This window comes from Liolophura sinensis, chromosome 12 (assembly GCF_032854445.1).
Source record: "Liolophura sinensis isolate JHLJ2023 chromosome 12, CUHK_Ljap_v2, whole genome shotgun sequence".
Classification (NCBI taxonomy): domain Eukaryota; kingdom Metazoa; phylum Mollusca; class Polyplacophora; order Chitonida; family Chitonidae; genus Liolophura; species Liolophura sinensis.
In genome coordinates this window covers 9,303,326-9,319,059 of record NC_088306.1, presented here as the reverse complement: position 1 = coordinate 9,319,059, position 15,734 = coordinate 9,303,326, and the positions used below count along the sequence as shown (strand labels likewise).

The 15,734-nt window shown below is 40.1% G+C and overlaps 1 protein-coding gene across 1 annotated transcript; it reads right to left on the bottom strand.

Annotated features, from left to right (window-relative positions):
* Positions 1-7,538: 7,538 nt before the first annotated feature.
* Positions 7,539-8,918, bottom strand: LOC135479424 (malignant fibrous histiocytoma-amplified sequence 1 homolog). The gene has a single exon (XM_064759252.1). It carries the CDS (start codon positions 8,916-8,918, stop codon positions 7,539-7,541), a length of 1,380 nt encoding a protein of 459 aa, XP_064615322.1.
* Positions 8,919-15,734: the final 6,816 nt, after the last annotated feature.

The window sequence follows — 15,734 nt, the reverse complement described above, 5'->3', positions numbered from 1 at the left end:
ATTGATCAGAGGCTCGGTCATCGCGCTGAACTGGCATGCTCACCATGGATGCCACGGTTGCCCTGTGACAGCATTCAAGATTTACTGTTTAAAACTCATTTATACGCGTGACAACCGTTTCGCGTGGATAACATGATGTCAGCAAGATGTCCGTTTGGTCCTGCAAGGATATAATTGCAAAAATGTACTTTGCAAAAAACAAAATGTGCACCGTTTTGTAATGTGTTTGTGTCGCTCTGTTGTAGACAAGATATGTATCATAGGTACACAATTTGGTGCATATTAAAATTATAGATACATAATGATAATGTATACATTTATACATTTACCATTAATTGGTAATGTTAACGTTGTTACCATTAATGTTAATGTTAACTTTGTCACCATTAATGTTAACGAATGTTATATTGGTTATGATGAAATGGAGCTTCAAATTATCCGTGGATCAAGGAAATTGTAATGTAATTCATCTTTCAAAAGTAATTATCACACAATTAATTAATACTGAAGAGCAGATGCTTTCTTGTATACATGTGTCGCTATCATGTTCGATCTTTAACACAAAAATCCCATTGCACATAGTGAAGATACACTCTGAAAGAGGTCAGGATATCCTTTTATGAGATGCCCAGCATGGTTGCGAGTGAGCATCATTTATAGGTTGCATAAATTTAAATATTTCGCGCATTTTAAAACTTGTAGTGTTCCACAGGTGTAAAGACCGGCGTAAAACTATAAGGAGTGTATTGCTTTGGTTGACTCGGTGACCACACCCTTCTGGCAGTTGTAATGAGTGTACATTTATTAATATAATGGTAATGCATGAAGAAAATTGTGGCGAACACTGTAGAATACTGAAATGACCCTTTGGCCCTAGAAAGACACGTGAGGCAATTCATTTGTGGTCTCTCCATTTGATAAGTTGTCGATTAACTGTACGTGTAGTTAATCACTAAGCATAAGTTCGCTGTTGTACTCACCTTCACATTTCAGTTCGCAGATTTTTTATCAGTCTCTCAGACCAAATCCTAACGTTGTTATGTGTTGTTCATTAGTAAGCTGCTCTTTCCGGTATATTGTCTATGTGTACTGATGTTTTACGAATAAAAGTTTGTGAATCCACTGGGTAGCCTCCCCTTGTTTTTCCTTCCTTCTTAAATCCTGTTAAATAATTTTGCAAATATTCTTACATACACACAAGCTGCGTGTTCCGGATATACTGGCCACCAGATCTTCTTTATTACCTTTCACAGATAATGAGTAATGGAATTCAAACCTTATTGTCCTTTATTTGATTGATTGATTTTGATTGGTGTTTTACGCCGTACTCAAGAATATTTCACTTATACGACGGCGGTCAGCATTATGGTGGATGGAAACCGGGCAGAGCCCGGGGGGAAACCCATGACCATCCGCAGGTTGCTGGCAGACCTTCCCACGCACGGCCGGAGATATTGTCCTTGCGTAGTACAGTTTAGCATGACACTTGTTTACAGTCCATTTACGGTTTTACTAATACGGTGTGCATACATGTACATGCATTTGTAGGTGACACGTGGGAAAGCACGCCAGTAATTTGCCAAAGGTTTGTTCCGATCCATTCGGCTTCCGCAATCGTATGGAGGTGGGGAGGGGGGGGGGATTTTTGAGTGTGGTGTGAACCAACTATCAATCAATCATTTTCTTATTCTGTATATTTCAACAAAAATTCTTTTCTGAGTGATGCTAGAATATATTCGGTTATTACAACACAATATTCTGTTATATTCAGTACAATATTCTGTGAGCGTAAGAGATTCTTTAAGTTGAAGTAATAGAATAAGTATGTCATACTTAACAGAACAATCTGCTGCAATAACAGAATACATTGTACAATTCTAGGGCCTTGATACCATCGACTGGAAAAATTAATATAGAAATAATCAGTCGCGTTGGTCCACATCGGCAACGGTCTCGGCTAAGAATGCCAAAATGGCTGACATTTTAAACCAGCGAACACGAGTATAGTACATCGGCGTAACCAACTAAACAACGAATATACACGAGTATAGTACATTGGCGTAACCAATTAAACAACATATACACGAGTATAGTACATCGGCGTAACCAACCAAACAACGTGTACACGTGTATAGTACATCGGCGTAACCAACTAAACAACATGTACACGTGTATAGTACATCGGCGTAACCAACTAAACAACATGTACACGTGTATAGTACATCGGCGTAACCAACTAAACAACGAATATACACGATTCGCTGGTTTAACGGAAACGTCGGAGCAATGTAATTCTGACAGCTTATGAATGCCAAATACTGACACCCATGTACCTTTAGATAGCAGAGCAGTAGTTACAGGAATTAAACCTAGAAAATCACACTGTTTATACGTAGGAATTGCCAGGCAATTATTTATTTATTTTTGACATAAGTTATACACAAGTTATTCTTGTATAAATAACACCTCAAGGTTGGGTTGTTTTCCCGAGACAACGATCAGGCGGAAACCTTTCCAGATAAACACTGCATTTTTCTTTCTTACCTGAAATCTATGTCATGAATATATAATATAATTAAGACGTGCAGAATAGAGAGTAAGACCAGAGCAGTGACGACTGTTTTATAGCTGGAAATTGGTCACACGTAACCGGTGAAATACGGCCTCTTGTCATTTTACCTTAGATAGGGTATTATTCCAACTGTTCATGTAAATGCATAAATAGTAGCAATTTACACGCCCCCTAGGACCATGGCTTAAGCAGAATTAGACAAAAAAATATATGCAGTGATGGTAATTTCAATCTATTAGACGTCATTGGTCTAGAATTCCTCAAAATGCTGTGTTGTCATCACATTTAATATACAACAGCATTAAAACAATGCAAAGGGCCAGGCCTCAAGGATGCTCAGTTCACCAGCTGAATCCTGGTTTATGCCGGAACACAATATGATTAACACGTACACCATAGAGAGTCAGACCAGATCGGCGACGACAGTTTGATAGCTGGCCAAATGATATTACGTAACCGATGAAATACGGCCTCATGTCAATTTACCTCACACAGGGTCTTATTCCAACTGTTCAGGTAAATGCATAAATAGTAGCTATTTACATGCCCCCTAGCACTATGGCTAAAGCAGAATTAGGTTAAAAAAATACGTAGTGATGTTAATTGCAATTTATTAGACTTCACTGGTCTAGAATTACTCAAAATGCTGTGTTGTCATCACGTTATTCATTATCTTCATGCCTACTCAGATAAAACTTAAAACAAAAAAGAACACGGTCACGTGGTGTATAGATAATTTGCATATGGTAGATGCGCTTGTAAGACACAAGTTTGCTTGTATTTATCTAGCAGTGTGCTATTTCAAAACGTTTAACAAACTGACGGAAGCTCATCTGACATCTCTTTGATCGGGTACGAAAGGATTTAATAATCTATCCAGAAGAGCAGAACAGTTTGAGTTAAATCTAACCATAGCTGCGATAAGCTAATTAGTTTTCTGTCACTCTCGGTTGAATTTCGAGCTGTACACTATTTCTTTGGCGTCGGTTTGAAGGTAGCCTTGATAGTCGACTCTTCACGTCATCTGAAAGAAAGCAAACGTAGAGGTTGACATAACTTATACCTTCCTATAACCAACAAGACAACGCAGATACGACTGCAATGCATCAGTGTAACCAACTAAACAACATATACACGAATATTGTACATCGACGTAACCAACTAAACAACGAATATACACGAGTATAGTACATCGGCGTAACCAACTAAACAACGAATATGCACGAGTATAGTACATCGGCGTAACCAACTAAACAACGAATATACACGAGTATAGTACATTGGCGTAACCAACTAAACAACAAATATACACGAGTATAGTACATCGGCGTAACCAACTAAACAACGAATATGCACGAGTATAGTACACCGGCGTAACCAACTAAACAACGAATATGCACGAGTATAGTACACCGGCGTAACCAACTAAACAACGAATATGCGCGAGTATAGAACATCGGCGTAACCAACTAAACAACGAACATACAGGAGTATAGTACATCGGCGTAACCAACTAAACAACGAATATACACGAGTATAGTACATCGGCGTAACCAACTAAACGACGAATATACACGAGTATAGTTCATCGGTGTAACCAACTAAACAACGAATATACACGAGTATAGTACATCGGCGTAACCAACCAAAAAACATATACACGAGTATAGCACATCGGCGTATCCAACTAAACAATGAATATACACGAGTATAGCACAGCGGCGTAACCAACTAAACAACGAATATACACGAGTATAGTACATCGGCGTAACCAACTAAACAACGAATATGCACGAGTATAGTGCATCGGCGTAACCAACTAAACAACGAATATACACGAGTATAGTACATCGGCGGAACCAACTAAACAACGAATATGCACGAGTATAGTACATTGGCGTAACCAACTAAACAACGAATATGCACGAGTATAGTACATTGGCGTAACCAACTAAACAACGAATATACACGAATGTAGTATATTCTTACATACATGTAAGCTGTATGCTCTCATACATATACGAGCGTAATATATTAGCGCAACCAACAAAACATCACAGAGGCAGCAAACGATGTAAAGGGACATTACTCTGCATTTGTCTCCTATCCCGCCATGGCGAAGAATAGCTGTTTGAAAATTGGCTGATCCAAATCTATCATCCCCAAACTGTAATGATTTGAACCAAGCCGTGAACAAACCTTGATTTTTTGGTAGAAATAATGCTTCTATGAGACACACATTACCTTACATTCCAAACCTAGATCAACATCAATATTTAGTTGATGGACCAAGCTGTGCTCAAATTTTCATCCAAATTCGTCCATAGCTTTCTCCATAAAATTGCTGACAAACACGCTGACACAGACAAATAAATAGACGAAAGCATCAGCCCCTCGGCAGAAGTAATAATCCGTTTTTAACCCATGAAACATACTTCCATTCTCAATAAGATTTTTTTGTATATCAAAAGCACTAACATAATCAACAGTTACGGTCTTAGAAATCTGCATTATAAGATTGGGACTCTTTCCAAATTAAAGTGAAATATATAATTAAAATTTGCATTGTGCATGACATATAATTTATTTTAAGAGCCTACCTCTTTTCTTCTCCTTGGGTGGCACTAGCAGACCAGTATTGACACACTCTCCACAGCTCTCGCACGGCCGGATGCTGAGACTCTGTGTCTCCTTGGGGGACAGCCACTCCCCGATGAACGACGCTTCCTGGCAGTGAGGACACAACATGTGACGACTCAACCAACAACCTTAGGAAAGAAGTAACTCATATCAGTCTTGTTAATGTTATTTTACGGAAAGCTCCGATATTTGCTTCATATATTGGCCGTCAGGTCAGTGTTCTGCTGGACCAAATCGGTGGTTTTGTCAAAGCACTCAACAATATATTTTTTCGTAAGACGGCTTTCAGATTGATAGGAAACCGAACAGAGCCCAGAGAAGCATGTTTCAGGCAGAATATTTCACCGATGCGAAGGCTTTCAGGTTAATGGGAAGCCGTGCAGAGGCCAGAATAAACTAGTTTTAAACACCCCTCAAAAATATTTGACTTATCAGAAGAAATCACTGTGGCGTATATCGTGGCGTATACTTGGCGTATATTTAACCTGCCAAACTCCGGGGAAGACCCAGGATCATCCGCAGGTTGCTGGCAGACCTTCCCACGTACGGTCGGAGAGTCGTGGCGTATAAGCCACCATTACGTAACGTGAGCAAAGCCCTGAAAATCCAATGACAAGTTTGGGACAAAACCAGATCAATTTTTAAATCGTGCAGATGTACATTTGTATATATATCGGGTGGGCATAAAAATGGGCCGCACTTTGATGCTGCATTGCTCCATTATCCTTAGTTCAAACCCTTTCAGACTTTAGACATTCAAATGACACGATTTTGTTAATATACTGACCAATTTTCAAGGTCATAGCTTGAGAAGTCTGTACACAGGGTTAAAATGAAAAGATAGCCTCAAAAACGCACGTTCTGGTGACCCACATTGCATCACCTGAGAGATCACATGAGTAGAGTGTGCGCTGCAGCTGTGTGACACGCATCCAGGAGTGCTGGAAAAAATTACTCTTCAGATTCGGGACTCAATCAGTTCATGGAAGAAACGTTTGCGCGCCGTACGCCGAGAAGATGGAGGACCAATTGATCACCTTTTCAAGTAAAACAAGGTAGAACATCATTTCAAATGTCCGGAACATGCGTTTTTGACTATCTTTTGATTTTAGTCCCGTGAACAGAAATCTTAAAGGATGAAACTGAAATTTGGTCTGTATACTTAGGACATAATGGCTTTTGAGTGTGTAAATTTTTAGATATAAGCGTCAAGTCCGACATTCATATACCATTCCTAGTCCGTAAAGGGCGTTCCAAGTCGATAATCGCAAGATCCATTTCCAAAACAACGTTTAACACTAGCTCCCAAAGACAAAGGTATGTAAGAAATTATACAAATAGGAAATAAAGCCGGTAACACACAAGAGAGAAGCGGTCATCAGTTTTCAATGATGCCGGGCAGACAGTGGATATTCCAGGCATGAATTCCATATCAAAGTTCAAATTCGTAGTCCGTGAATGAGTTCCATGTCAAATAACAATTAAACAAGTATCTCAGTCGCGCTTTAATTGCAACTGTTCATAAAGGCATCATGCTGATGTAATTAGCATGGCTAACTTTACGGCCTAGCCCCAGGTTAAGCGGTATTCGATACAGTTTAAAAATGCCGAGCGTTACAGACCCTAACCGATCAGACTGTGATTCAAAAGTAACGGACGATTACGTCTTTCCCGTTAATATGTAAAGATCTCATGCTACAAGAGGCGCCATCTATGATGTTACACATGACATACAAGATAGACGGTTACACTGGGCAACCAGCGCCATCTATGTTGTTAAATATCATGTACGTGATTGATATGTACATAGGGATAACAGCGCCGTCTATGTGGTTGATCACAATGCAGATCGCCAGAGATTCTCAACGCTCTGTCCATACCTGCCAACGAGAGTGTTATACTCATTGTAAAATTTGAGAAACTTAGAATGAAGGCGTTTGATGGAGTATCCTTGACAAACTAGTTTTTGAACTAGCAACTCGTGACGCAGATTAAAGTCATCACAATTAACGCAAGATCTGACAAATGCTACAAGGCGAGATATGTATACGCCATATGCAGGACCCTTTGGTATATTGCTATCTAAATAAGGATAATTTACAATATCAAAATTGAAATTATCCCTTTTGTGTCGTAAAGGCGGCGTGAAAGGAGACCTTGTTCATCTTTGTACCGATATAGATCCAAATAAGATGTACCATCAGGACTATCTGTTGTCCTGTTGAAGCTGACGTTGGAGGGTTTTGGAGATATTGAGTGTCAAAGTACAGCCAATTTTTTATGCCCACCTAAGGTATATACCAGCATTAATCAACTAATTAACGGCTTAAGTATAAAGATGTATACCTGAGAACCCTTGTAGTATTTCCTCGAACAGCATTAAGATAGGGAGCAGGACTTCCCAGATGATTTTTGGACTGTCGGACTCCGCGTCGCTTACATCTCTCACGTCAAACTTGATGGTAGCGGATTGACCCGATATTATATTGTGCGTTACGAGAATTTGAACGGCTCGTGTCGGGTGCTGAGCATGTATTCCACCTCCCCAGTGGGATAGAAGCAGTGTGGGCGATTTGGTCGTGCCGTTCACGCGCACCACAAACGTTTCGAAGAGGCCAGGAGGCATGTAGTTATGGAAGTTGTACAAGGCGACGACCTTTGGCTTACTAGAGAGAGACATCCAATGTTCTGTCACCGAAGCCGGCTCCGGGTTTTTCCGATACCATGGCAACAATACCCGAGCAAGTTTCACTTTGCCATCGGCATCGGGCTCGACGGTTAGATTGTACGCTCCTTCTTTCATTTTCTTCTGGACCGGATAACCTATTCCAAAACCTTCAATAAGTATGTTCAGAACTTGGAGAAAAGGTTGATTTAGGTCATGGGGGACACAATGACCCAACATCCCTTTGATGAAGTCACGTTCTACAATGCCTTCCTCTATCAGCTCTTTCCATGCCCGTTCGATCCGATTGGACGATAGGCCGATACGTTTTAACCAATCCACAGGACACTTTGATTCATCACCGATATCATATCGGAAAACGTACCGAAAGACCTCAAAGAGCCACGACGGTCGTAAGAAAACGTACTTCTTCAAAGAGTTCATTTTAGAAAACCAAATCACCTTTCCACTCTCGTGTAAGTATTGAGTGATGGCCTTCAGTAGGTGTTTCATGCCAAACTTGCGCGTCACGAGCTCTTCGTAATCCGGCCAAGCGATGACAGGGACGGCCATAAAGTTACCTTTGTCCTCCAAGAAGTGTTCAACGTCAATCCAGAATGTGGGAATTTCCTGCTTAAAGTTCGGGAAAAATTCGCGGGTGTCCGCAGTAGCGATTATGGCCTCTTGTAGCTCCTTAAAACCAGAATACTTCGCAGCACTAGTTGTCATAACCGAAGGATGCACTAATAGACTGGCGTTTAGGAGATGGACATAGTTCTTCAACAGTTCTGAATAGGTGGCAGAAATGTGAGGTCGAGATTCTATTTTCTTAATTTCGGTTTCGAATTGTTTCTTCCGGTTTTGAATGTAGTGCTTCATAATTTTTTCCGCATCGGTTTTAACCGTTTCACATTCTGAAGGACGAAGTCGATCACTTTGTGTTCCAACAACAATTGTCACGATGCTGTTGCTTTTGCAAATCATCCATTCAAACCAAGTTGCTATGAACTCCCGAAACGTTTCGGGTGAAAACTCCGCCATGTTGAATGTGAGAAGAGTCACTGAAGGATGTTCGAGGAAGATGGAATGCGGGTAAAAAGTATGCGGGGTGGCCTCCCGACGTCCCACAAACAAATATGTAACGGGACGCCTACGCCTTCCCCTTCAGCCGATTGGTCAATGCTAGTTTCATAACTGTCTATCCCACATGATGATTGGCTGTTTTCCTCTAGTCGTGCCTGCTGATCGATAAAACTCTGAACCAAACTGCTTTTCCCGGACTTTTCACAGCCCAGCACTATGACCTTCACCCTTGATGCACTTTGCTGTCGGCCTTGACCTCTTGGAAAAACTGGATAATGGAGCGCAGACCGCTGTTGCAAACTTCCATGGGAGGGTAGGCAAGTGGGTTGTTCTCAACGTTCAGTTCCTGATCGGGTCTTCCAGTCCATCTTCTTCAATACGTTGGACTGAAGCAGCTTTATCTTGTTACCGCTGAGATCCAAGCTTTGCACGAACAGCAAGAGATGCTCCGGAAAACGGACAATGGTGTTATCTGATAGGTCGATATGCTTGCACCCAATGCCGCGACAGCAGCTTGACGGTAAAAGACGGGATCTTGGAAATGCGATTGTTGCTCACATTTAACAGTTCCAGTCGCGGTAAGAGGATTAATTCCGGAATTAACAAGGACATTTTGTTGTGTGATAAATCGATCTCTTTCAGAGTTTTCAAATGCCGCACATCTGGCTGGACCTCTCGGAGGTTGTTGTGAGCACAACACAACGTCTCAAGTTTTTTCATGTGATGGATATCCTTAACAAACGAATTCCGCATATTGTGCTCAACAACCAGAACCTGTAGGCGCTTTATCTTGTCCAAACCTTTTAAACTGTCTAGCTTATTATGACTTAGATCAAGGACGCGTGAGATTTGTCATTTTTTTGAGGCACGAAGGAACTCGCGCTAGTTTGTTATTGCTGAGCGTTAACTCTATGAGACTGTCCATGCTCTTAAAGTCCTCCGGAATACTCGCGTCATGAAGCCTGTTTTCGCTAAGATCTAACTTCTCAACGCACGTCAAACAATCCAGTAAAGGAGCAGGTACGGTAGTTAGGCGTAGACCGCACAGCGTGACTCGCTTTAAGAAACGTCCAATTTTCGTCACATTCTCCACTGTTTGCGGGCTTGATGTCCAGAAGGCGAAGCGACACCGGTACCTCTCGCTTTGCAGAGGGCAGTCTTTGCGGGTGGTAAATGCCGATCTCCTTTATAATGTAGATGGGCTAAGGGTGGTATTTCAACCTTTCTTCCACCTTGACCTTTGAGGTCTTTTGCTTTGAAGCAGACTTCAGTCGTTTGGATGATCTGCCAGACATGATCGGATGTTCTCTCGACTTCATATGGCTTTGACTTCATGTAGTTTAGAAGATATCAAACACCAGATATTCATCATCAGGTCTTGGCTTCCAAGTTCTGAAAAGTAAATATGGGGACTGATACACAGATGTAGAATTAACTGAGAAAAAGCATGTTATTATTTATTTATTTATTTGATTGGCGTTTTACGCCGTACCCAAGAATATTTGACTTCCCAAGAATAATATACGACGGCGGCCAGCATTACGCACAACTGAGAGTTGAAAATTAAATAAATGCCACGCTGTATGTTTACATTACGCTATATGTTTACATTCCTTTGTATTTAGACTCTAGGCCTACATACTGTATATAAATTGATGTACCATGCAATAACCACGTTTAGATGGCAGCATCAAGATGGGCTTAGGCTTTTCTCACAATGAATATTATCATGTATGATGACATCTTCCCCGTGGAGAAAGGCAACCAGGAACAGCAATTTTGGGATAATGGTGTTGTTACTTTCTTTCATTGAAAATTTATCATCACTTTAAACATACAAAGGTCATATCACGACGGTTTCTCGTTGTAACAGGCCGGACCGATTGCGGCATATTTCTGGTGCTGCCTCCCTCGAACGCCATGAGTGAGAGGATATCTAACCCACCCAGTCACATTATACTGACTCTGGTCCGACCAGTGTTAAATGTATTCCTACAAAGCTGGGTGCTAATGTTACTGATTTTGAAGCCTTAGATATAACGCCACTCAGGATTGAACCCCGGATCTTTTACTAAAGCATCAAACCGCAGTCACGTGACAGGTCACCTGTCTCAGTCACAGTAGACTGAACTCGGGTCAACAACCACAACCCTCGTACTTTGTCACTATTGTGTTACTTTACTCAAGAATATTTCAATTATATGACGGGGTTCAGTGTAGGTCTATGTGGCTGGGAAATTTAATCTGTTTTTTTTTTTTAATTATTTCTCTTTTTTTTTCGTTCTTGTTGTTGTTTTCAGACATATATTTTAAGTTTCCATATGAAGAAAGGCCCTAAAATCAACAACAGAAAATGGTGGGGCATGAGTCAGTAATAATGTATCACACATTACGACTTCCTAACCTCGAACCTGCTCAGAGTTATAACTTGTCTACTCTTGCACGGCGTTCTGCTCACGTATGCTTTTACGAGCTGTCTATTATATCATATCAGGGGTGATGTCAAACGGGTCGAAATAATAAACTGTTTATGATGTGTTTGCTCGGACACTTTAATATCGGCCGTTATTTGCTTATTAAGATTACAGAGACATGTAGTAAGTGTGCGTGATGTATAAAGTGATTGATTGTATATAGTGGTGTTCTAAATGCCTACATCAAAGGCCTTGGGTCACTTGGTTTATCTCCTCAAAGTTCCTCCACGTATGCCCCCACCCCACCCTCCCCCCTGTTCCGCATGCGGAAAGATACGAGGCAGTCATGTCACCTTCGCTACGTAACACGCTGAGAATTACACAGTTACCTGACTCATTTATAAGCTTCGCACAGGTATGCGCTAAAAAAAAATCTGTTAATTTCTACACAAAGTCTGTTGTCTTGCAAGATGATGCTACAATATATTCTGTTATTATAACGCTATACTGTATCATATACAACACAGTCTCCCCTGTTAGTATAACACAATCGTTCTGTTAAATTAACAGAATATACGTGCTTCATTTAACAGCGTAATCTGCTGTAATAAAATACGTTCTAGCGTCAAACAACAGATTCCTGTTAAATTTTACAGATTAATTTTTTGAGAGTACAGGCCATTATAACTATGAAGCATTATATTTCCTCCATCAAATGTATCTTGATTTCATAAAACTACCACGGGTAAGCTACTTATGAACGGATAGCTCTTTATGAAAATGTATTCCTATAAGTGAAATATTCTTGAGCACGACGTAAAACACCAATCAAATAAATAACATAAAGACATCATATTTTCAACGTTTCATCACTTGGTGGTCGTTAAGTGAAATGTTAAAATAGTAAGCCAAGCTCGATACTGCATTCATCCCATGGCGATTAAGAAGGTAGGCTACACTTCAGTGATTATTACTACTATATAAGAATGGTGTTGTTATACTAAGGTATACTTTGGACACTGAAATTTGCATATGCTGATAATGAATCTATTTTATAACGTTCAGCATAGAGAGTAGAACCAGAGCAGCATTGGCAATGTGATAACTGGCATATAATCACACGTACCGGTGAAAGACGGCCGCTTGTCAGTTTACCTAAGGGTTTTATTCTGTTCATATGCAACTGTTCATGTAAATGCATAAACTCTGTGTGAATATTAAGGTTTTCTTTTCACCCTGTCATTTGGGCGAATTTTCCGGTGATTTACGGTAGGTGGATTTATCTTACATACTCGGTGAGGGGCGAAGTATTCGGTAAACTATAACTGTGACAATAACAATAGACCATCTATAAGCCATAATCTCGATCAGCCGGCCAATAACCTTGATGTTTCAATTCTCTCAGCTTATTCTAAGCAGAAAATTATTCTTAAGGAGTTTTACGACTTAGGACTTAACTTAATCTTTGGATCTGTATGCTCTTGAATGTAAATACAACACACAGGCAATCACGCATACAGAATGTTGACAAAATGGTATTGAATAATAGACGTATGAGATTTCCGTGTTAAACCCTGGAGCACGTGAAGCGTTGTATTCCTAAGATCTGCATGGCTAAATACCATATATATGTTACACACTAAAAAAAAATGATCTGTTAAATGATCTGAAAGTCTGTTGTCTGAGTGATTGTAGAATGTATTCTGTTGTTATTAAATTACACTGTGTTATGATATCCTGTTCAACATGACATCCTGTTAGTTTAATAGAATCTTTATCTTGAATCAGTAGAATATATGTGTTATATTTAACAGAATATTCTGTTACAATAGCAGAATGCTTTCTAGCATCACTCACACAATAGATTTTCTGTTAAAATTAACAAACTTTTTTTTGGAGTGTATCTTCATCGTACACGTCATACATTCTTCAAAATGACGTGCACCACTAACCATAAATAAACCATATATATATATATATATATATATATATATATATATAATATATATATATATATATATATATATATATATATATAAGGAAACAGCAGCTTCAAAAAAATCATATATAAAGTTTAAATCCTATTGACTGTATCTATACACTTTATTTCTATAAATGTACATGCGATCATCTAAAATATAGGGGTTTCGCTATATATATGTGTGTCATCTCAAATGAGCATAGGGTCTCAACTGTACTGATTCATGTTTCATTTTCCACTGAGTATAGGGCCCCGACTATACCGATACATGTGTCATCTCAACTGAGTATAGGGCCCCGACTATACCGATACATGTGTCATCTCAACTGAGTATAGGCCCTCGACTATACCGATACATGTGTCATCTCAACTGAGTATAGGGCCCCGACTATACCGATACATGTGTCATCTCAACTGAGTACAGGGCCTCGACTGTATTGATACATGTGTCATTACATCTGAGCATAGGGCCTCGACTGTATTCATTCATGTGTCATCTCAACTGAGTATAGGGCATCGACTATACCGATACATGTGTCATCTCAACTGAGTATAGGGCCCCGACTATACCGATACATGTGTCATCTCAACTGAGTATAGGGCCCCGACTATACCGATACATGTGTCATCTCAACTGAGTATAGGGCATCGACTAAACTGATATATGCCATCTCTGTTGAGTATGGGACCTCCACTATACTGACACCTGTGTCATTTTTACCGAATCTAGGGCCTCGACTATACTGATATGTATATGCCAAGTGGATAACAGTGTACTGTGACTAGTTTTAAAACTAGTATCTTCGGCCCGATGTTAAGCTTCAAAGTAACAACAATCTAATCAAAAAGCGATGTTTACCAACTTATCGTTGTGTATAATAATATATAACAAGAATTTTTCACCGGTACGATGACGGTCAGTTTTATAGTTGCAGAAAACCAAGGTGCTCGGGAATAAACCACCGACCCTTGGTAAATTGCTGTCAAGCTTTTCCACTGTGTCGTAGGGGGCGTACAGACTGGCTCGTCATATCGGTTTAAGACAAGTGGTCTTCAGTGAAGCGCGACCTAAGCGATGCTGACAGCAACACTTTTAATGCAAAGTAATCGATCAGTTGATTACCTGTATCGATTGATGTAATGTGCATAAAGCCGCCAGTGTGAATGGATAAAGTGCTGAGACGATACGACACTCCGTATGCCCATATGGACTATACACAGTGCGGCCGATACAAAGCCTTACCTGTATTAAAGGCATAGTGCTGTTAGTAATCCAAACCTTTGGTCTTCCGTGTAGGCATATACATTCCAGATATATCAAATATTGCCAAATGCCACAAAACAAGTCCCAACATAGATACGAAACACGAAACCTATGCACAGCCTGGGCGTGTAGTTCAAATAAAATGTTCCCCGTAAAATCACGACGATAAATTTCTTTCCTCCTGTTTTTGTCGAAACAGCAAGTATCAGCTGAACCAGGTCGTATAAATCCAGTCTCCGCCAGGGGCGAAGTTCTACGCACTAGCGTAATAGAACGTGTGCTATGCTTGGGTTGTCTACAGTTAACTAAGTAGTCTGTGCGCTCAGCCAAATGTTTTACGAGCGTGCAGTGTTTTACAAGCATTGCAAAACCATTCAGAGCGAAGTGTATACACATAACGACATCTTGGATTAATCATGGTAGGGGATTTTATAAACTATATTGACCAGTAGGATTATCCGTTACAGCTTTGCACGGCAGACCTATAAACACTTACAACAGCAGGGTATTACTGTTTCGTCATGCACAATGAAAAACGAGTAGTTTCTAATTCCGTTTAATGCTGGTTTAGGGGATCTCAGCACTATAAGCATTCAGTATGCTTTTCAACACCCTTGCCCTTATAACAACGACAGGTTTTACATTTGACGCAAGGCTTAGATATATATGTCAGACATATTGTTCATGTCTTCGAATATGAACTATTATTTTTACTTCATGCAACATGCCCCCAGACTTAATTAATGTCACTGATTAATTGATCGATTGATTGATTGACTGATGGCATTTCATCGATTGCATTGCTGACTGGACGACTGACGAACTCATTGACTGATTGACTGATCGGTTGATTGATTGATTGATTGACTGGTTGTTGTTAAATGCTATATTTTAAAAAAAATCACATAGGCCTATAGGTATATGCCGGTAGTCTCTTTTATAAGAGTTTGACAGCGGACTACCCGGGATAAACCACTAACCTTCGGCAAGTTACTTATGGACTTTTCCTACTCGTGACTTTATAGCCTACAAGCTTTCACGGTATATTGGTGAAACACAAGTGATCTTCAATACGTGCTACACCGTGCAAACGATCCTATATGTAATGGCACCGT